The sequence below is a fragment of the Sarcophilus harrisii genome, chromosome 5, assembly GCF_902635505.1.
Source record: "Sarcophilus harrisii chromosome 5, mSarHar1.11, whole genome shotgun sequence".
Classification (NCBI taxonomy): Eukaryota; Metazoa; Chordata; class Mammalia; order Dasyuromorphia; family Dasyuridae; genus Sarcophilus; species Sarcophilus harrisii.
Genome location: NC_045430.1, coordinates 209,375,425 through 209,399,618, shown reverse-complemented (window position 1 = coordinate 209,399,618; position 24,194 = coordinate 209,375,425). Strand labels below are relative to the sequence as shown.

The window sequence follows — 24,194 nt, the reverse complement described above, 5'->3', positions numbered from 1 at the left end:
CAGTTATTCACATCATGTTTATAAAAATTTTTTTTTAAAAAATTCGTTCTCCTTTAAAAACATAAGTATACTCTTAAATTTGGCTCTTTTGATTTGATCCACATTTGGTGGATTTGAGCAATGTGACCCTGAGCAAATATGTCTAAGCCTCAGAGTCTAATATGTAAAATGAGAACAATAATAGCAAATATCTCCTAGGTTTCTTATAAAGATTAAATGAGGTTAAATGTTAAATGTATACTCTTAACTTAAAGTTAAATGTGAAAAAGAAATCATAAGGGGCTTATTAAGATTTAATTTTTTATATTATTATATAGGAAGATGATTCATATAGCCCGTGAAAATTTTATCATTATTATGGCAATTAGATTGAGTCTACATAGAAAAAGAACATGGGTATGAAAAATGTTGGGATAATTTCAAAAAATGGAAGTGTAAGAAAGAAGGATGTACTAGGAGAAGGGAGAGGGGAGAGGGAAAATGTGGGGAAGTTATCTCACATAAAATAAATATGTAAGTAAGAGTTTTTATAGGGGAGAGGGAAATGGAAGGAGGTACTTAAACTTTATTTTCTTCAGAATAGATTCAAAGAGGGAAAAAGATAAGATCCATAGATGATAGATATGGATATAGTTACAGACATACCTAGTTGGGTACAAAAATTTATCATACCCAACAGGGAAGTAAAGTGGAAAGGCATAAAAGAAAGGGGGTGATGATAAAAAGATAGGATGAATTAAAGGAAGCAGTGGTCAGAAGCAAAAGAGACTTTTAAAAAACATTTTTATTTAAAGATTTGAGTTTCAAATTCTATCCTTTTTTTCCTTCTCTTTTTCTGAGATGATAAGCAGTTATATAGGTTAAACATGCAATTATGTAAAAATATTTCCATATTAGTTATTTTGCATAAGAAGAATATAACAAAATAAAAAAAGAAAGTGGAAAAATGTCATGCTTTAGTCTTTTATCCAAACAATATCAATTCTTTCTCTGAAGACAATACACATCATTATTAGTCCTTTGGAAACGTGTTTTGTTGTATTGCTGAGAATAGCCAAGTCATTCACAGTTCTCTATTAAATAGTATTGCTATTACTTTGTGCTGTTTTCTTCTTGTTCTATCAGTTCATTTAAGTCTTTGCAGATTTTTCTAAAAGCCTCCTATTTGTCATTTCTTATAACAAAATACTATTCTATTAGAATAAAAGATCATAGCTTGTTTAACCATTTACCAATTAATGGGCATTCCTTTGATTTCCATTTCTTAGCTACTAGAAAAAAGATATGCTATATTTTTTACAAAGAGGTTCTTGTCCTTTGTTTTGAATATCTTTGGGATATATACTTAGCAGTGATATTGCTGGGTCAAAGGATAGGAATTTTATACACAATTTTGTAATTCTTTGGGCATAGTTCTGGATTGCTCTCCAGAATGGTTCAATGAGTTCCCAACTCCAGCTAATAAATAAATGGCCAAAGGATATGAACAGTCTTCAGATGATGAAATCAAAGACATCTATAGTCATAAGTAAAAAGTTCCAGATCACCATTAATTAGAGAAATGCAAATTAAGACAACACCGAGGGACCATTTTACATTTATCAGAATGGCTCCTACGAGAGAAAAGGAGAATGAAAAGTGTTGAAAGTGAAGGGAATAAATGGAACAGTAATGCACTATTTTGGAGTTGTGTGTTGATTCAACTATTCTAGCTAGCAGTTTGGAACTATGTACCCAGAGGGTTATAAAACTGTGCATATCTCTTGACCCAGCAATACCACTACTAACTCTGTATCCCAAAGAGATTTTTTAATGGAAAATTATTTTTGTACCAAATATTTATAGCAGCTCTTTTTATGTTTGCAAAAAATTGGAAATTGAGGGCATGTCTATCAATCAGGGAAGGGATAAACAAGTTGTGGTATAACTTAAAAAGTTTACTTTTGACAGGAGTATCTATATCTATATATCTATATATATATTAGAATGCTATTTTTAACCATGCCACTTCACTTCTAATTAATGATTTTAATAATGTCTTGACCCTTGGCCTATCTATAATCAAAGTCTTGCTCCACATCAAATCTACTGTTGGCTTAGTAGTACTGCTGGGCCTGGGCTACCAAATTGCTGTCATGCCTGAGGTGAATGTAATTCTGTTATGTATTTTATTTTCTTCATCCCATTCCTTTTTGCCTTATTCTAAAGTCAATATCTGGTTGGGAAAAGTTTATCTACAAATTCATTGATAAAATAAGACTATAATATATAATAACCAAATTATTTTCAATTTACATGAATCATATTTTATATGATGAGTACAAAGTTGACTAGCCATAAATTTATTGACCTATCGGTCTTATCTTCCTTACTTCCAGTCAAGGGATTGGTTCTCACAACATATATCCTATTAAGCCTGGAAGATAGCCTCCTCAATGACATTTCCTCTGCCAATCTCCTTTTAGAAAGTCTCTCTTTTCTATGATCATCTAAGCTCTACAGCTTCCAGTTCCCTTGAATTTACTTTTTGTTGCATTTAAAAACACATTCCTATCACCAATAATTGTATCTACCCTTGCCTTTTCCTCTGATATACTACTTGAATATATCTTGCTATCATCATTTATCTCTGTCTAATTTAAGAATGAGCAGATATTCAGTAACTTGCTCGGGGTCACAAAAGTAATAAGTTTCTAAGGCTGGATTTGAACTTAGGTCTTCTTGACTCCAGACGCAATTCTCAGTTCCACTGAGCTCATCTAAAATCTCCAAAAATGTTTTTTTTTTTTAATTGCTTAGTCATTTTCAGTTTTGTCTGACTCTTCATATCCTATTTGGGGTGTTCTTGGCAAAGATACTGAAGTGGTTTGCCATTTCTTTTTCCAGTTCATTTTACTGATGAGGAAACTGAGGCAAATAAAGTTAAGTGACTTATCCACAGTCACACAGCTAGTAAGTGTCTTGGCCTGCATTTGAATTCTGGGTCTGGCACTCTATCAAGTGTCCCAACTAGATGTCCCACCAAATTCCAAAAGTATTTATGGATTATTATTTCAACAATATCCCTGATCCCAATCCCTCTCTGAAATAATCATAAATAGCCTTTTGTATACTATTCTTGGTCTTATTTTTCAAAATAAAACCTTTAATTATCCTAATTTCATAGCTATCTGTTAATAAGAATTTATAAGCACCTACTATGTGTGAGGCACTATGTTAAGTGCTATAGATACTAAGAAAGGAAAAATAATACATATTTTGCCCTCAAGGAGATTACATTCTAATGAAGGAGAGAATATATAAATCACTATGTACATATAAGATATATAGATAGAGATAGAAGGTCATTTCATTAAAAAAAAAGGTAATAGGCTGAGGTGCTAGGGTTTCCTGCAGAAGGTAGCATTTGAGCTAATTCTTGAAGGAAGTAAGGGAAGTAAAGAGGCAAAAGTCAGGAGAGAGAGACTGTCAGGTCTGGAAGACAGGAAGTTCAAAGAGATAGATGAATTATCCTATGTAAGAAAGAGCAAAAATATCATTCTTTGTAGCTGAATCACCAAGTGTGTGAAAGTTGAAAGGAATCTTGGCAATCACCTGGTCCAGTCCTTTTACTTTTGCAGATGAGGAAGTTGAGGCCCTGAGTAGGGATCTGATTTATCCAAAGTTACTAAAGCCCAATAGAGCACTACTTTTGGCTTTGTCATTCTCATCCCAACAATACGTTTATCCTTTCTTTCCTTCTGTTTGGTAAAGGATTTTTAATTGAATTTGTCAGTAGTGTTTATATTTTGTTACATGTGCCCTGAGGCCTTGGGGAAATGGATATTTTAAATAAGTCTAATAAATAAATAAATTAATCAGTAAATGTAACCCAGCCAAAAATATTAATTTTTAATGAACCTTGATATCACAAAATCCAGTGTCATTACTGGAGGGTAACTTCATGCAGTATTTATTATCACAAGTATAGATGAATTTTCCGCAAATCATATTTCTGTGAACTGTGCACTGACTTGTAGCTCAATATCAACTGGAAAACTATGGAAATTGGAGATGTTAAAGAATTGCTTTCTGGAAAAACAATACTTTTCTATCTGCCTCCATGTGTCAATAATTGAAGATGCCCATAATGCTATAAAATGGTACATAAGATATTTGGCATTTTGAAGAAGGGACAATGAAAATAATTTTTAAAAAATCTTCACAGAATCTCACCCAAAAGGATATATAAAGAGATTTTTTTGAGAGAAACATTTCTGGTTGATTACTTTTTATCATCAAACCCTATTCCTATGTTTTTCTAACTCCAAGAAGAAGAAAAAAATCCTAGCATTATACATTTTAGAACTTGGTACATTTAAACATCAATTATCTTGTATTTAACAATATTATATTTCCTCTTTCAGTAAAATATAAGCTCTTTGAGGACAGGAGATATTTTATTTTTGTATTTATATTCTTAGCGTCTAGCAGAGTAGCTGGTACAGAGTAGGGACATGAAAAACACTTGCTGAATTAAATTGTTATCACTCAGCTTGTTATTCCAGGAATTAGATTTATATCCCAAATTTGATCATATATCCCCAAAACAAAATACATGCTTAAAAAGTGACTGATGCAAGCCACTCAATTTCTAAAATGGGCATTAATATTACTTTCATACTCCAGTGTGATAATAAGGATATTTCACTGAATTTTAAAATATAAAATTTAGTGAATGGAAACGAAACTGTTTAAAGCTTGACATACTTCTCAGTATAGAACACTGAGAGACTAATGTGCCTGTACCAGGTACATGTTAAATAGATGCCTTTTAATTGCCTAATCAATAAAATTTAGTAGACCATGCATTTCTAGACAAGTATTGTTTATGGGATGATATGTTTGGATGAGACCTTTCCATTAAATGATCCCTATTCTAAATAGGTGTCCCCTAGACCAGCTTCCTGAAATTATATCTAAGGAAAATTTGCTTCTGCTGAATTTTACTGAGTTTTTATTGGGCTTCTGAAAACCTCCCAGAATTATGATCAATTGGGTCCTTGTGCTGCCAGAAAAAAAATATACATATATATATATATATATATATATATATATATAAAATATCAGAAATTCTATTCTCTACTTCTAAAATTGAATTTTATTTTATTTTTCTGTTAATCTCAAAGACATCAAAAAAGAGGAGAAGAACATGATATATAAAAATATTTCTAAGATGTTCATTTTTGAAGTATCAAAGAGCAAGAACTTAAAAGGGATTAGGGAATGTCTGAACAAATTATGGTACTTGAACATAATGGAATATTCTTGTGTCATAAGAAATGATGAAGGGGAGAATTTCAGAATAACTGGAGAAGACTTAAATGATCCAAGGTAGAGTGAAGTGAACCAGCACTATAAAGACAAATTACTTTGACCTCTGTCCTCTGCATTTGACCTCATGCTGCTCTCAGGGATTGTTTTAAAGAGAAATCACTATGTAGGTTGAGGTTTGATTTAGTTCTAAGAAGTGAAGTTCATTTCTTCTAAGTGCCCCCCAAAAGTTCTTAGAGAAATCCAGCATCAAGGTGCTGAGTGCAAGAAAACAGAAATCAATGAAAAATGAAAGGCCAAAGAAGTCACTTCATTAGAATTCTGCTCATCCTTTGCCATGTTTTGATTCCTGCCTTTGAAGTTTGTGGTGCTGTTATTTCTAATTTTATGGGATTCTCAAATCTACCGTACTTAAAATCATTTTATAAGATAAGGGCTTTTTAAAAAGTAAAATAAAGAAAACGGAAGAATGAATGTACCTCATTATCCAGGAAAGAGAATAAACATAGGTCAATACCATTTTGTTTGATTTTAATTCCTAAACAAATGTTTCACACAGTTTGTGTCTTTTGTAGGTTTACTTTTAAGTACAGAGGAGCATTCTTTGGAAACAAAGATTCAAACAATATTTTCATTTTTAAACCAACGTTGTCTTTCGGCAGGCTATAAATTTATTAACCCAAGACTTTAGGATACCAGGACAAGTTTTTGAGAAAGATGTATAACATCATTTTCCATTAAAATCATGAAGTAGGGATGGTGCAGTGGATAGAGTGCTGGCCCTGAAGTCAGGAGGACCTGAGTTTAAATCTGAACTCAGGCACCTAACACTTTCTAGCTGTGTGACCCTGGGCAAGTCATTTAATCCCAATTGCCTCAGCAAAAAACAAACAAACAAACAAAAACAAAAACAAAAAAACCATGAAATACCATTTATTCAAACAAGAAAAATGAAATATTATTATTAAATATAATCATAAGTTTCAAGTAGGTTTCAAACAACCATCACATACTTATCTTAGTCTTAGCATACCATACATATCTTAAGTTAAAAAAAATAATATGGCATGGAGAGGTGGGGGGAAGGGCAATACTTTGTTGGAAGTATCACTAGTGACAATATTGTTTTGCTCTAAAATTTTATCAGATTGGATTATGTTTACTAATTTAAATAAAAACCTCCCACAAACAAATTAAATAGTTGAACCTCTGTAAAACTGAAGGTTTTTGCACTAAGAAATGGATTGAGAATAAGAAGAATTAATAAAATTTCATAATTAATGAAAACTGTAAATAGAAAGCATGTATGTTCGTGGAATGTCACATTCATTATGGAAGTAGACATGGTGAGTTTAGTTATTGTGGTAGCCCAAGGACCTCATTATGAGGAAATTTCACACTTAAGGTAGCACTATGTCAGAATTAGTGACAATTCAGGGTACCTTCATGTGAAGCAAGGGACAAAAGATAATAAATGGAAAGTGTACCAAAGGACTTTTGCTGGGAAATCCAATTAGAATCTACATTTCCTTTTCATGTTTACTGAACACTCTGACTGCCTTAAAATGAGAATTTTATTTTATTTGCTTAATGGTTTTTTTTCCCTTTTTTCCTATTAGAAAAGATCTCTTTCCACTGAATTGATGCGTAGTGTAACATCATAACCTAGCTAAATATAACACTGGGATTAGAGGCAGCCTTTTTGTTAGCTGTTTATTCTATTGCTAATAGGGTAGCATCTAACTATAGTCCAATACATATATTTTCCCTAATGTTATTTTAAAATTTTGAGATAAATTAGCTGATTAATATTCCTCTGCCTTTTTTTCAACTTTCCCCTTTCCCTTCCTTTCCTTTCCACCTTTTCATCCCTTCTTCCTTTTGCCTTCTCCCTTTTTCTCATCTTTTCTCCCTTTTTTCTCTTTTCCCCCTCCTTCCTCTCCCCTTGTCTCTTTTTTCTTCACTTCTTCCTTCTTTTTTTCCCTCATATAACATTATTAAAATTTCATTTGTCTATAACCAAGGAATGGGGTTCAGGAATATTGTAACAAGATCCTCAAGCAGTTTCCTGCCTATTAGTAAAGGCTCCCCAAAAGATAAATTTTGCTAAACAAAATGTTCATTACTCTCCTCCATTTTAATTTAATATTGGCTGTCTCGTTATATTTAACTCCTAATTAAAATTTTAAACATTAATATTATTTTCTATTTTCTATTTATTAGATCTTTAATATAAAGCCACTTAATATTTCTTTCCTAAATATTTAAAATATCAAATAGCTTATATTTCAAAGTTCTATCACACTCAGTTTAGATATGGGCTATGTAGAATTTGTGCTTATATGTCTTTATCTAATCTATATCTATCAATCTATCTAGAAAGAGATAGATCAATATATATTCACATATATACACATATCTTTATACATGTATATAAACATTCATGTATACCTACCTATATTTATAATACACATCGCTCTGTATATTTGTGTGTGTGAATATATGTATATATTATACATACATATATCAATATATCACACTTAATTCTTTCAGAGAGTGTTATTTAGAGAATCCTTTTTTGAGTATCCATCACAGTCAGTAAGGATCTTATTACAGGATAGCTATGTAAAAACTTGTAGTTTGCTCTCCTTGGGCAAAGAAGTGTCTGACAACATTCCCTTTGACCATATTCAGAAGTGGGAAACACACTGAGCATTTGGTAACAGCAATCTTATTTTTGCGTAACTGCTGCAGTCGCGAGGAGAAACACATGAAATGATGCGGACATCATTTGATGTGTCCTTGAGCTCCGAAAATGGAAGTAGGAGATGAGACTGAGTGCTGTGACTCTGGGGATTGTGGAACAGCAGCTGGAGAAAGTCACGTCTCTGGCTTGACCTATCTGTTGTGAAAATAGGGAAGAAAGCCAATCATACACAATTCCGGGCACATTCTGACAGCTAAAGGAGGCATTAACAATTTGCAACACATGGCATGGGGGGCCAGGCTCTGCAATGAAGAGAAATTATTTTCTGACTGAAATAACACAGGAAGTAAAGGGAACGCAGGAATCATCCCTCTCGCTGTGTTCTCTGTTGCTTCAGAATTTAGGCCTCAGTAAATTTTTGGCTCAGATGTCAAAGAACAAACCTCTGAGCATGCTTTAAGAAAGCATGATTGTTTTTGCCTTAAAAAAATTTTCTTGGCCCTCCGTAATATATCTTGCTATTTGGTATAGATATTTACAGGAAAAATTCATCATGATCATTCTTTAAAAAAGTCATTAATCTTGATGGCACTGAACTCATGTAGAAGCTGACCCAGACTGATATTAATTTCTGGCTACAAGAGAGTCAGCCCATCAGTTGTCAGTTAGATTTGTTTATCTGGTTGCTTCCTCAAAAGGAGCAAAAGCTATGGGGAAAAATGGCCTTTATTGTAGAGGATTTAAAAGGCAGTGCATACAGGAACATACTATATACATGTGTATACATATTTTTGTGTTTACATATATTTATATACAGCTTGTTCCAAAAGTCTTAGTATAGTGTTTAAGCTTTAATAACTTCAGAAATATAAATTCTACAAACTTTCAAAATACTGTGTTTAAAAGGTTAATTATTTGACTTTTAAAAAATTAACACATGACTGCACAACACTAATTATTTTTTGAACTTGGCAAAAACTTTCATTAATTGCTACTCAGAAACTTAAAGGATTACATTTGTATTCCTAGCCTCAAAATTATCCAAAGAATGAGGCTTTGGTGTATACTTGACAATTTTGACATTATTCCACAAGAAAAAATTCTCAAAGATAAATCAGGTGACCTAGTTGATCAAGCAAGATCTCCTCTATAGATCTATGGTCTATAGTCATGTGTCATCCAGAAAGTACCATATAAACCACATATCGTTACAGTGTCCAATCTTTTCCAAATTAAAATTAAGAGTATTATTCAAAATTCACAACATTAAAATAAAATAAATTGAAATGAATTTTCTAATTATATAATTGTAACTGTAACATTTATAAATATGAAGTTATTAAAGCTTAAGCTATACTAAGAGTTTTTAAACACCATACATTTCATCTCTTTTTGTCTATATATATTTATGCATATAAATGTATCTATATTTTATATATCTTTAAGTATATATGTAGGTATCTCTTTCACTATCTATCTTTGTATATCTTTCACTCTTTCACTCTTTTCTTCTATGTCTCTGTTTCTGTCTTTGTCACTGCCTCTGTCTTTCTGTCATATATATGTGTGTATATATTTTGATTTTATTGGTTTAGTGAGTGGTCATTGAGGAATATCCTTTGCCACTGTAGGTTAGCACATTTTCTACATCTAATAATTTAGAGAGTTACTCTGAGCAGCCAAAAGCAGACCATGTCTTAGGGCAAAACAGATTAAATTTAACTAGGAAATATTTAACAAAATAAATAAAAATAAAACAAAACATTGATAAGACTAATATGTGGTTTTTAAAGGTCAGTATTTGCCTGCAAGGATCCTTTTATACAATATAGTGACCCCATTTCTACTTGAACTTGACATGACCCAAAGCACTGAGAGGTTAAGTAATAAACCCAGGGCTACACAAGCAGGATGAGTCAGAAGTGAAACTTGAACGTCTTTCTGGATTCAAGACTAGGTGTCTATCCATTAGGCTACTCTACCTCTCATTCACCTATTAAACAGCTTTTTAAAAGAATGATAGAGACTTTATAGTTCCATTATTCAGATGGAGAAACTATTGACTCAAGACAATGTACTAACTTAATAATTGAAAAAGAAAATGCCAATCCAGTAAAGACATAGGGCTTCTCAACCATCTACTCTCTTTAGATAGAGATGAAATTGGTGAAAATTCTCCTCCATACTAGAAGCAATTACCGTTTGAAGGATCTAGAAAAGTATTGAAAAAAAGCAAGAAATCTGATTTTTTTTAATGTGGTACCTTGGAAAGAGTCCTAACTATGGAGTGAGAAGACCTGGCTTTAAATCTCACCTTTTTTTCCCCCTAACTACCATGAATGACTTTGCGTATTTTACTTAATCACTAAATTTCCTCATCTCTAAAATGATGAAGTTTAACAAGATGGTATGAAAGGTCTATCTGAGCTCTAAATCTATGGTCCCATGAATTAATGTTCTGGCTTCATCTGAACCTGGAAAGATGTCACTTGCTGAGCTGTTGCAAAATTTTACAGGAGGGGTTAAAACTGAGCAGCATAACTTCAAGAGCCTCATGAAGCTTGTGGTCTTCCTCTGCTTGGCTCTGGCTCTATCATTTCCTTCCCTCAGTACCAGATAACCTATCCATTTTATTTTAAATTAACCGATACAATCTGATGAAGTCTGTTCCCTTTGCTTTCTGCCTGCTTGACCCAGGAAGAGAAGGAGAGAGAGATTGTTTTTTCTTATTTGTGAAAACAATCTTCATGTTATCTGGAACTATTCAATCTCACTGTAAGAGAGAGAAGGGAAAAAGAGGATTGGAAAAAAAAAAACAAACTATTAACTGGGCCCTCTAATCCTGCAACTCTACTTTGACCATTCTTCCCCACCACCTCCCCCTTCCCCATTAATCACTGACAGGAATCATTTCTTCCTATCAGATGCTGTGATCGTAGGCTATGTGCAGTTGGCATTGTCCATCTGTGGGAGGTCATAGCTAAAAAAAAATAAACAACCTAGTCAGAACTCCAGCAGAGCTGGTCAATCAGTAACTCAATGTCTTACAATACAACCCCTTTAAGTGACATGGAAATAATGTGTGTACATTACAGCCCTGCTGTGATCCTGGGCAGTCAGCAGAGCAAAATTGTTATAATTGGGGTGTGAGCCAAGAGCATCCACTAGGTATGGCGACAGAGACAAAGGGGAAACAAGACATTGCCAACTTTTCATTTTGATCACAGCTGTCAGCTTGGTATGATGTTTCCTGTATATGGGTGTTTTGTTGAGCTTTTTGTACATAAAGATCCTTCCATTCTCCTCTCTCATTTCCTTTTTTTCTTCTCTTTTCTTCTTTTCTTTCTTTTTTTCTTCTTTTCTGTCTTTTCCTTTTCCTGCTACTTCTTCTCCCTCCCCTCTCTCTTCCTTCCTTCGTTCCTTCCTTCCTTCCCTCTTTGTTTTTCTCCTTCCCTCCTTCCTTCCTTCCCTATATATATAGGTAGATTTTAGACAGAATTACACTTTCTGGGTAGGTGACAATATGAAGAATTATGGTGGCACCCTCCTGGAATCAAATAAGAGAATAGAAATGAATATAATTTAGCAATAAGAATATGACTAGTTCATCTACGAGGCAGGAAGAAAGAGAAGGAATGGAAAAAAGGAATAACATTTATTTGTTAAATCCATGGACTATTCAGGAACCTCATTTTAACTAACAATTTTAGTTTTCTCCTCTGCACTTGCCTCATGAAATTCTATTTGGAAAGAAGAAAATTGACTAATATGTGTTCTATCTTATCTGCTTTTTTCTTAATTCTGTACTGATAGATGTTTAATGAGAAGCAGGATAACCATAACAGGTTAAATATACAAAGGAAAAATAAGAAGTGTAGAACAAATCTTCTCAATCAGAACATGTATAATTTAATAACTATATGATCAATATTATGGTGTTGGGTGGAGAAGATGAGCTGCCCCTCTGGGGAAGAAAAGAATATGCTATGTGAGAGGAGTTTTCATAGAATATGAGGTAGATGGCAACAAGGTTCAGGGAGCCTTAGTAACTGAACCAATTTAGATTTCTATTTGAATGCAACCATTCACCATCTTATATGTCTGTCCTATGAATATTTCCTTTTTTTATTGGAGTCTGATAAATTTGGGGGAATAGTCTTACAGGACAACAAGAAGTACTTAAATTCATGTTTGTATCTGGCATCTTAAAATTAAAATATAGCTAAGAAAATTCTATACTAGTATTTATGATTTTTAGTGGTTTTCAATGGTACTTAAGGTATCTATCATAGAATTGCAGACTTAGAGGTGGATATGATTTTAGGGATACTTTAGTATAGTGGTTCTTAACCTTGAGTCTACAGACCACTTAGGCAATAGGATAGCTTGCAAAGAGTTCATGAACTTAGATGGAAAAAATCCACTTTTATCTTTACCAGCCTTTAATAAGATTCTTAACCTCTCTCTATTTCTCTGTCTGATGGTCTCTCTTTAGGGAGTCTGGTAAATCTAATGCATCCCATCTCAGAATTATATTTTTAAATGTATAAAATAAAATTCTAGATATAAATTTCTAGAGACCAGCCCTTATATCCCATGTGTAGAGTATAGGTGTAATTGTTTCTCCTCTTTTAGAACTGAAGTTTCAAAGATCAAGGAGAAATTAATTTTCTTTTTTGCCTTCTCTCTATGTCTTGATATCATTGGTTTCAACTAAAAACAAGAAGTCTTTCATTTTCTAGATAAATTGAATGAATGAATAATCAATAATAAACCAACATGGGGCAGTTAAAAGTTCTGAATTGGGAGCATAAGCATACTCAGAGCATAGGCTGTGTACCAGATTATGGAAGCATTCCCAGCCCATGATCCTCGTCCACCTAATTTAGAGTCAAAAGATCTGAATTTTAATTCTCCTTCTGTCTCATATCACTTGTGGTACCTGGATAGGTCATTTAATCTCTCCTGACATCAGTTTTTTTTTTCCTCAGTAAAATAAGAGATTTGAACAAGATTACCTTCAAAGCTCCTTCTAGATGAACAAAGAGCTCAAGTTTTTTTGTGGATTATGATGCAAATAGTAATATATACAGATGAATTTGTCTTTTAGTGGAGCAGGAATATTAACAAAGGCATCAATTTCTTTGGGGGCTATTTTGTTCTGCCTTTTTTTTTTTTTTTTTTTTTTTTAAAGAAGTCTTGGACAGTGAAACACTCCTTCCTTCCTTAGTGGCATCTTTCTCCTTGACTACCTATTTGCAATGACTGATTTTTGAGGAGTTGTGTTGTCCCAAACAAAGCTTCTTATAGCAACTTATTACAGAAAATTGTTCTGATTGGTGACATTTTCCTCCAACTTCCATCCTGGATAATTCCTGGGAGCTTTCTAAGATTTAGAAAGGTAAAAACAGTTTGAATCCTGCCACCTGTATCTTTAGAAAGGTGAGATTTGCATTTGAAAAAGACTTTAAGTGGGGTCCTGCAGGCAGCTTATGTCTCCTCTGAGTTCTCTCAGAGAACTTGTTTTTCAGCAAGATCGTTGCCATATCTGAACACAGCCACCACATGTATGCACATGCACACACATAAACACCCATGCATACACACACATATACATTTGTGCTTGTGCATGCATGGGCTCAGGCTGCACGCGTGTGCGTGCACACACACACATTCAGTGATCTTGATTTGAAGATTTTGGTAATGTGTTTTCGTACAGGGCATAAAAATATATCTCTGTAATTACATGATATTTAGTGATTAGATAATTATGGATAATTGCATGGGGGTAGTTCTAAGAGCTAAAGTGTTACCATAAGATCTAAAATGTACAAATTGCATAATAATTATTCTTGGGAGTTATTTGGTAATTCTGAACATAATTATCATGTGATCTGCAGTGCATGTAATTAATGTATAATCGCATGGATTTTGCCTTCATAACTACACTTCACCCTTGTTATAAAGCTCTTTGTCATAACATTTGAGTATAAATATAATGTAAATTGGCTCCCAGATACAGTACATTAAGCCCCGTGATAATTACTTTCACAGTAACAATACCCCTTATTCCATTCCAAGTGCTTGACTCTTAAGCAAGATTGAGTTGGGGAGGAGGAATGGCCTGGAGATTCAGAGATGGGGCAGGGTATCTGATGAGTAGTGTGTAGGAGTGTACAAATTGCTCATGAGATGTAACTTTTTCCTATGACTCTAATCCTCTAGTTGGAAGCTCCTTCATTATCTTTCATAAAGGCTAGGAATAGCTCTTCTATATAAGGCCATCATCAGCCTTAGGGTATTTGTGTATTTAGCAAGTGGTAAAATTCCATTAAGTCCAGTCTCTTCAAACCAGAACAGCATCCACTGTTTTATTTGAGAGGAACACTTTGATAGCATTTGAACTTGAGCATTGGGAAAGTATATTTAATAAAAAATTTGTAGTAGAGGATGGTCTTCACTTGGGATTAACAGAGTAAGCAGATGTAGTAAAAACAAAACGAGATATAAAAAAAAAACAAACCAAACCAAACCAACAAACAACAACAACAAATTTTCCCTAACTACACCTCCCATATCCAGGTTTTCAGTGACTTTATTGAAACTTTTGCAGTGGCTGAAAGTTTTCTGTGTTCTCCTTTCACAGGTTTCACTTGGCAAGATGATTATACCCAGGGCACAGTAGAGCAGGAGCTTGAAAATATCCCCAAAATCTACCAGTGGCATCCTGATTCTTTAGCAAGTGATGGAATCAACTCAATCAGGTATATTCTTCATGATGTTATTTGTCTACTTCCTCTACTGCCTGATCATGAGAAATATTGTCATTTCTCATTTATATACGTCATTTTGAGTTCAATTCTGGTCAAGTCTCATGTTTTAAATTATCCTGTATTTTGGCATCAACTCTAAGCAAATTGTACAATTTTCTGTGCTTCCTCTATGAAATAGGAATAGAAAGAAAGGTATGAAAAAAAAAAAAGAAAGTAAGGGGAAATAATTATAGTAAGGGATTTTGTTTATATTAGTGAGCTGGACAAGGAGAAATGAATTGGCAAGGTTAAAAAAATCCCATTTGTTATTATGTCAAAGATAGAGCAGGGCTTTTTGGTATGCTAAAAATGGGGATTACTAAATAATTAAATGGACTAGTGATCTCATCTGCAGGAGTACTGTTTCCAATAAGGCAGATCACAAGTGTCCTTAAATCTTTTTATCCTGTAGAATATGTAACCCATGACCTATTTTCTAAGCTAACAACTTATATAGACCACATATTAGTCATTTTAGTTAGCTGTGAGAATAGAGGACGAAGGTTGCCAGTTCTATCTTGACTATCTTTCTTTCAACCAAAAAGATTGCATGAATCTAGAAGATTTGCCAATGAAAGTAAAGCTACATATTAAAAAAAAATCCCCAAAACAAAACAAAACAAAACAACAAATTGGACCTGTGAGACCCTTTACTCTTCTGGCCGGATAGGATTATGGCTTTGATTCACAAAAAAAAAAAAAAAAAAAAAAAAAAAAAAAAGCCAAAATAGCCCTAAGACTTTGAACTGGTTTTAAAAAATGACTACAAACTTCACTGTTTATAAGAAGCCTATCAGAACAATTTATCAGCAAAGTATTAGTGGTCAGTAGAAGCTGGTTGGTGAAGCAGGCTTCTATATGGCATTTTAATATGTTTGAAGATTTTTCATTATAGCCTTCTTCTTTTTGGGCTGATTGATCTGTTATTTTCATCTATTACTCAACAATCTTATTTTCTAACACTTTAATTTTTAGCTTTCTATAGTTGGGATTAAGTTCTCAGTTTTTCTTCTTAAATTTATGACCTAGATTTGGATTACTAATTTAAAAAATAACTTGGTCAGCATAATTTGTTATTTTTAGTTGTAACAGCAGCGTCATATTAATGATTCATGTTACTTGTTACTCATTGGAATCTATTTTCCACTCATCTGCCACAGTGGTTTTCCTAAAGTATAGATTTGATTTTGTCATCCCTTGTCCTTCAGTAAACTCCATTGACTTCATATTATTTTCAACATCAAATATAAAATCTTCTATTTGACATTTAAAGCCCTTTACAACTTGACACCTTCCTGCTTTTCGGTAAGGTAGTGAAAAGAGATAGTAGGTTACAGGAAGTCAAGGAGGGGATGAGAAAGCGAAACAGTGAGTGTAGTGTCCTTTTGCTGGAAAGTTAACAGGAATGAGGAAGCAAGAAGATGATAGTTTTAATGGGTGACTAGACCAAGGGAAGGTTATCTCTTTTTAACGCTTAAAAACTATGTGTAAAGAGGAAAAATATGGAAGAGCAATGAGAGAGAAGAGAGATAACTAATGGAACAAAGCCTTAAAAAAAACAAGAGTTGGAAAGTCCTGCATGAACTCAAGCAAAGTGAAATGTACTATATACAAAGTAATAGCAATGTTCTGGGATGACCAGTTGTAAATGACATTGGTATTCTCAGCAGTACAGTGATCCTTGATTATTCTTAAGGACTTGTGATAAAAAATCCTATCCATACCCAGAGAAAGAACTGATTGTATCTGAATACAGATTGAACCATTTTTTCCTTTATCTCTTTTTTTCAACTTGATTTATCTTGAGGGTTTTTGTTTTCATTAGTGTGGGAGATATATGTTTTCTTTTACAACATTACTTTTATGGAATTTTTTTTTGCATAACTTCACATGTTTCTTAATTGTGGGATAAGGGAGAGAACCTAGAACTCATTTTTTTTAAATGTAAAAAAAATGTTTTAAATGTAATTAGGGAGAAACCAGTAAATAAATAAACAAATAAAATACAAAAAAAGGAAAAGGAGAGAATAGAATAAAGGGTACAAGTGAAGTTGTTAGATGCTGCAATGTAGAGTCGTGTCCCTTTCTTTGTGATGAGATAGAAGGGAGAGTATGAATAAGAAGTAGACAGAGGGTTGAAGAGGAGGGTGGGAGTTGATAGAGTTTGCATCAGTGTGTCCAATTTGTCTTAGCAAATAAAAATATTTTGAATGAAGAAGAATGTGAATGAAGAAGAAGAGTGTAAACTCTATCTAAACTCTCTATCTAGTAGAGGAGAAGAATAACAGAAGATAGTGTTCAGAGAGGGCAACTCTGAGTTCATTGTCTTGGAGGAATCACTGTATAAAGTACTGGTGATGGCAGGAAATCTTTGCAAGCATAACCACAGACTCTTGAAGGTGAAAGGGACCTCAGAGGTCAAGTTTAATGTGTACTTGGTCTACAGTATCCTCTATAACATCCTCTACATGGAGTCCTATATAGCTTTGATGACCTCTAGGGAGAGAAAAACTATTGGTTGTTAAGGCATTTGTGGGTAGATCTATTAGAAAAATTTCCTTTGCTTTGAGCCTAAAATTGCCTCTCTGCAAAATCTGTCCATTATATCTTCAGCACAGTGGTATTTCAGATATCTTAGATATTTAAAGACTGTTTATCCTTTAAATCTTCTCTTCCCCATACTAAGCAGATCTAGCTCTATCGATCAAACTTTATGTATCATGGTTTGAAATGCCATCATCTTCTTCATTGCTCTCCTTTTGTCATATTCATATTTATCAATACTCTCCCTAATGTATAATTCCCAGAAATGAATAGAATATATGCAATATAAAATATGTATATGTATATTATGTGGGCTAGTATCTAGAATTTTATTATATACCATGTTATATATAAATATAGTCAGAAACATATTGCTATATAGAGATATATATGGTTTAAACACATGTTGTATCTATAGTTTATATATAATCTATGTGTATATATACATATGCATATATACACACATATTATATAAATTATATAATGTATATTATATAAATATATAATTATATAAATGACATATTATATAATTATATATAAACTATATAAAATATATATTATATTATATAAAAACAGAACAACAGATACAGATATGATATCTGTATCTGTTGTTCTGTTTTTTTATGTATATGATTTAACACATTTTTACATGCAAGAAATAATACAAAGGAAATCCATTCCTTTCTACCCACCCTAAAAGAAGTAGCCTATTTACAAGAGTGAAATATAACAGCTGCCTGGATAGTTTTCCACTAATGCTAAATTGATACCAACAGAATGTTTCAAAGAAAGATTTCATATTGTTTTGTAGATCTTATATTCAGTATTTATAAGACAGCATAGAGAATGATTACCTAGAATAAGAAGGGAAGCATCATTGGTGATCTGTCTTCTTGAATATAGAATTAATAGTCATGAAAATACAACTCCAATGAATTATTAAAGTAAACTTCATTGTAATAGATTTGGCCATTTGGTAAGCATACCTTGCATAATCTTCTGGCCAATCCAAGAACCGTGGCAATCAAAGATACTATACTGCTAGAATATAAGCCCATTTGTGAAAACATAGTTTTCATGTACAAAAAAGAAAACATACAGAAAAGAATGAAAAACAGTTGAGAAGAAAATAAACTTGCAGAGAGCTTACTCTGAGACACAGCTAAGGCAGAACATCCTGAGCGCATTTTAATATCAGTAAACTTACATTGGTATTGTGTGAAGACAAGTCATGGAACACAATAGTCTCCAAAGAACTAAAGGTAAAGATCAATAGTAGATTATTGGAAAAGCATATGGAAGTCATGAGCAAGCTATGATATATGGTAAATTAGGAATTTTGCATGACAAATAGTGTAAGTGATGTCATCAAAGAGAAGAATGATCAGAGAAAATAGATAAGGAGAATTGTTTATTTGCACAGTGTCCTCAATGATGAATTCTTGGTGATGAATTTAGGGGAGGGAATAGAGAAAAGATACACATATTAGACATGCTCATGATGGACTACAGTCTGCATCACTGAAAGGCATGTTCACAATGATAAGATCAGAGATCCCTCGGGCTACGGTTGAATCTACTTCACAGAATAATTGTAAGAAGAATGCTTTGTGAATTCTGAATGCCACATAGATAAATTATTGCTACTCATTTGCCTGCTTTCTCTTCTGTATAAAATGAAAATAGTATATGCAAGTATATTCAAGTTCTGAAGGGAAAAAAGGATACTAAAGTTTCCTTGAAGTAAAAAGAAATAAGCAGAATTTCCAGATAGAGTCTGTGGTAGAAAATTATCTATACATGATGAAATATCAAATTCAGCTACATACATTGTCTAATAACTTTAAAAAAATTTAATCTGGTGAACAAAAAAAATTAATGACATTATTTAAACCAAGTGTCTTATAGGTATACGCCAGAATTGTACCACATTCTATGGCAGATATTACAAGAGATTATTTTTAATTAACTAATTATTTATTTTTTCTAGTTATATTCAAAACAATTTTTTTAAAGATTTTTGTTTTTAAGATTTTTGAGGTCTATGTTCTCTCCTTTATCCCCACCCACAATTAAGAAATCATATGTGAGCTTATGCAAAACATTTCCATGAAAGTCAAATTTTCAAGAAAACATAGATCTCCCACCTTAATGAAAATAAAAACTCTCAAGAAAAATGAAAGAGAGAGAGAGAAAGACAGGGCAAGGGAAAGAAGGAAAGAGGAAGGGAAAGAGGGATGGAAAGAGGGAGGGAAGGAAAGAGAGAGGAAGAAATAGAAAATGCTTCAATCTGTATTCAGACACAAGACACAATCAGTTCCTTCTCTGGCTGTGGATAAGATTTTTCATCCTAAGTCCTTCAGAGTAGTTGTGGATGATTGTACTGCTAAGAATAATATCCATTTATAGCTGATCATCCTAGAACATTGCTATTAATTTATATACAGTATATTTCATTTTATTCATGGAAGACTTTCCAGGTTGTTGTTGTTGTTGTTTTTTCTGAGAGCATCCTGCTCATCATTTCCCAGAGAATAATAATATTTCATCAGAGAAATTTGCTCCAAATTTTTTTTTACAATTACTATTGATAAATGTATTTTCCCCCATTTATTTTCTCCATTTTCACTCTGTATCCTCTCAAAAATGTTTTGCTACTGAAAACTTTTTCCCCGATATGCCCTCTCTTTTATCACCCTTCCCCTTTCCCATATTCCATTCCTCTTCCATTTTCCTACAGGGTAGATACATTGCTATACTACTTTTGCTTTTTTAATCTACATGTTCTAAAATGTTTATAACAACTCTTTTTTTGTGGTGGCAAAGAACTAGAAATTACAGGGGTGCCCATGTAGTGGGGAAAAGCTAAATAAGTTGTGATAGATGATTGTGGGAATAATACTGCTGTATAATAAAAGATGAACTCAGTATTCTTAGGAAAAACATGAAAAGACTTAGATGAAAGAATGAAGAGCAAAATGAACAGAACCAAAATAATATTATACATGGTAACAGCAATATTTTAAGAATGACTTTGAGAAAATGTCATTTTGTTTATTAATACCTAAATTAACTATAAAGGACATGAACAAAGGTGCTATCTGTATCCAGAAAAAGAACTGATAAATAGAAGTATGTATAACATATTACACATATTTTTATATGTGTATATGTATGTATAAATGTATATATATATGTGTGTGTGTATACCTATTGTGTCTAAGAGATGACTTAATTTAGTATACTGAAATATTGCCATCCAGTCAAATTCAAAACATATGCTTAATTTAATATTCATCAGTGTCAAAATTAAAGTCTAGTATAGAGTCCAAATGAAAGGATTCTCCAATGATGATTATTGTTTGTCCTTCATTCTCAAAAAGGACCAATGACACATCAGGAAGGTGATGTCCTGATATGCAAGTAAATAAGATATAAGTGAGGCAGGGCTATGCAAATTCACCAGCCTCACTCTCTCCTTTGGAACCATCTAGGTCCAGTGGCAAAATATAGATCAGGGTGACTGGAGATGGCCGTAGATGCAATGCAACCTTGGCCTTTTTAAGCTAAGATCTTTCCCAGATCTCAATTTGTCTGAAACAACTCAAAGCTAAAGAATGACCTCTTTTACCTAACCAAAAAAATCATTCTGGAAGGGAAAGCCTCTCACGGTTTTTGGCCAAAACAAACAATTGCTATTAGCAGTCACTCTTAGTCACTGTAACCCAAATAATGACCAAGTAAGGTTAGGACTGGGAACTATTGTTGACCAGTAAATGAGAACCAGAGTAATTTGAGTTTAAGCCAAGGCCCATAAAAAAGAAATCTAGCCTGTAAAAGCCTAAAATATTTTGCTATATTTCAGCAATCAAAATTTGCAATCCTTTTAGACAGAGCACCCATAGGTAAGTGTATTCCTTATGTAAACAGGAAAACAGAGAGAGAACTGAGGGAACAATGGAAGAATAAAGAGAAGATTGGAAGGATGGAGGGAGGGAAGGAAGGGAAAGAGGGAGGGAAGGAGAAAGAAAGGAATAAAGAGAGGCAGGGGGAAAGAAGTAAGGAGTTGCATTGCTGAAGTGGGTCCCCAGAGGGGCAGTTATTACTACTCACAAATTATTGTTTGACTTTCATTCTTGAAGTTCAAGAACCATGACATTAGGAAGCTGAGGCAGGGCTGTGCAAAGTCATCATCCTCACTTTCTCCTCCAGAGCCATGACAAGAAATAGATCACGATGACTAGAAATCATCCCTAATGCAATGGGAGGCTTAAGCTTTTTTTTTTTTTTCCTAATGATGGTGAAACTTCTCTAAATTTTCCTCTTTTCAGACTATTGATAGTACACTAACTGTATCAAATCCTACAATACGACAGAGGTGAAATCACTATGAATTTCAGTGAAATCCAAAACAGTGCAAAAACAATTCAAAACAAAGTGGATGAAAAATTCATATTTCTCAAATTGTAATTTCCTGATTAGCTTATTAACTTACCTGTTCTTCCCTCCCTTCCTTCTTCATTTTTGAGTACTTGCCTTCTTCCTTCCTCATTTCTTCCCATTCTTTCTCCTAAGAGGCAGTCATTTCTAATCACTTTTGTGTTGAATCTAGATTTGAGTAGGCAAAGCATAATGAAAAATTCATTTCTTTGTTTGCAAACTGCTTTCTCTTTAATCTCTTTAATAGCACTATTCTTTCAGTAATGATATTTAGAATAATCACAGTTATGATTGATCCAAAAGGCAATGGAAGTATATATGATAGATGAGTCAACTGTGGCATGTTAATAACAATAAAAAATGGTATAATTTATGTGATAGAGGAAATAAATACTTTTAAAAGGTTGTGGGATGGTCATTTAGTAAAAATGGGGTCAAAAGAGGTCAGCATAAGTGCCATACTTTGTAATGGGTTGAGGTTTGAGTTGATGCACTGAGGTCCCAAGTACTAAATAGTAATTGGACTATACTCTATTAATATATATGATTGGATAAAGAATGGTCCCTGCCCACTCTCTGTGCAACTCCTGATGTGTTGTATAGGAAATGTCAATTTTGGTGGGTGGAGACAGAGAGACAGGGAGAGAAGCTAGGAGTATGGAACCCAGGCCAGTGGATTGAGAGTCATACCTGACCTTTATTTCTAGAACAGGCTTAAAGTGTCTTGGGGGGGGAAATTGGGGAGAGTATGTGTTCAAAAACCTGTCTACATGTAGTTTTCTTAGGTGGTGGAGCAGAAGTGCCTAAGGCAAAGTGAATAGGGGTTCTCATTATTTCAGGTATTTTGAAAAAATCTACCAGTTTCCCCAATGTTCTTGTGCCTGCAAACGTCCCACAAAGTCAGCAAAGGGTTCATCTGGCCCTTGTGTTATTTTTGTGAAGGCCTCACCTTTGTCATTTTTATTGTGAATCGAAGCCCATGCTTTGATAGCATTAGCAGCAATTTGTTCATATGCTGCTACTGAATAATTAATTTGTACTGTGACATCTGCATAGAGACCTATACCTGTTAGTAGGTCATAGGTGATTGCAGCATGAACTGCATTTTGACTATTTTGTTGGGCTTGTATCCTAGAGCTCACTATATTCAGAAAGCCACATGTAATTTTGTCCAGGTTCTAGGCATACCCTTGCTATAGATTTCCAATCATTAGGAGTCAAGATTTCAAAAGCCAAATTCTGTAATAGCATCTTAACATAAGCTGATGTAGCCCCATAAAGAGTGCAAGCCTTTTTCAGATCTTTGAGGATTTCTATGTTAAAAGGAGTGTATCTTCGACTTTCTTGACCTGAGGAATTAAACTGGGAAATTACAGGGAAAATATGCATTTGGAGCTCTGTGACATCTACACCCTTTTCTTTGGCCTTCATTAAGCCCTGTTGTAATCTAGACATAGGATTGGTTGGATGCTGAGGGGAAGGTACTGTCACTGCCCCCCCCCCCCCACTACCCCTCCTCCCTCCATCCCCAAGGGTGGAGTTGATGGAGGAGAGTCAATCACTTGCTCCTGAGGTGGGGCTGAAGCTGCCTCCTGAGGTGGAAAGTCACCACACCCTTGCTTACTTAAGTCTCCATGCCCTGTTGGGGATATGGTTATTAATCTCTTCATTGTCTTCCTCCTTAATATCAGGCTTCCCTATTTGGCTACTCTGAGAAGCAACTTTTTTCTTTCTTCTAGGGATAGGGTTTCTTAGTGCTAACTGAATTATATTGTATAAATAGAATGCCTCGATGGAAATTGAATGAGGACCGTTTTCATTGTAATATGCGGACAAGTGTTGTCCAACCAGGGACCAGTTATCTCAAGAGATCTGCTCCTTCTCTATGAACCAAGGGGAGATGCAATTTAATGTACCCAGAATTCTAGCTACCTGTTCCCAAGTTATAAGTAGCCCTTGTCCTTCTATCAGCTTAAGCATGCTTTCTATAACACCACTCATGGGTGGGGTTGAAGGGGTTGGGGGCGGGGATGGAGAGTCTTTAGCTAGCATTTGTCCCATTTTAGCCAAAAAAAGATTATTGATTTAGTTTTTAAGAAAATAAGTTCCCTGTTTGTCTAGTAACAGTACTCACCCAAGTTCCTGGTCACTGGAGACTTCTTCAGTCCTTGGTTCCCACCGTTGGGCACCAAATGTGAAGACTGCTTATTTTAAAATCAGCCAGAGTCAGGAATTCAGGTTAGGGGAAAATCGTCAGTCTTTATTCTCAGTGAAGAAAGATCGGAGGTGGAAGAGAATGGGCAATAGCAATGTGTGTAGCTGAGTCAAGAAGCTAGCTAAACCAGTAGCCACACGACCAGCAGCTAGGAGAGTTAGCT

General features: G+C 33.9%; 1 protein-coding gene across 1 annotated transcript in view; it reads left to right on the top strand.

Moving 5' to 3' along the window:
- Window positions 1–24,194, top strand: part of PTPRN2 (protein tyrosine phosphatase receptor type N2) — a 1,447,381-nt gene that overhangs the window by 538,589 nt on the left and 884,598 nt on the right. Inside the window, exon 4 of the mRNA XM_031937732.1 lies at window positions 14,667–14,784. Within this exon, the coding sequence (XP_031793592.1) occupies window positions 14,667–14,784 (118 nt within the window). The remainder of the gene's footprint in view (window positions 1–14,666; window positions 14,785–24,194) is intronic.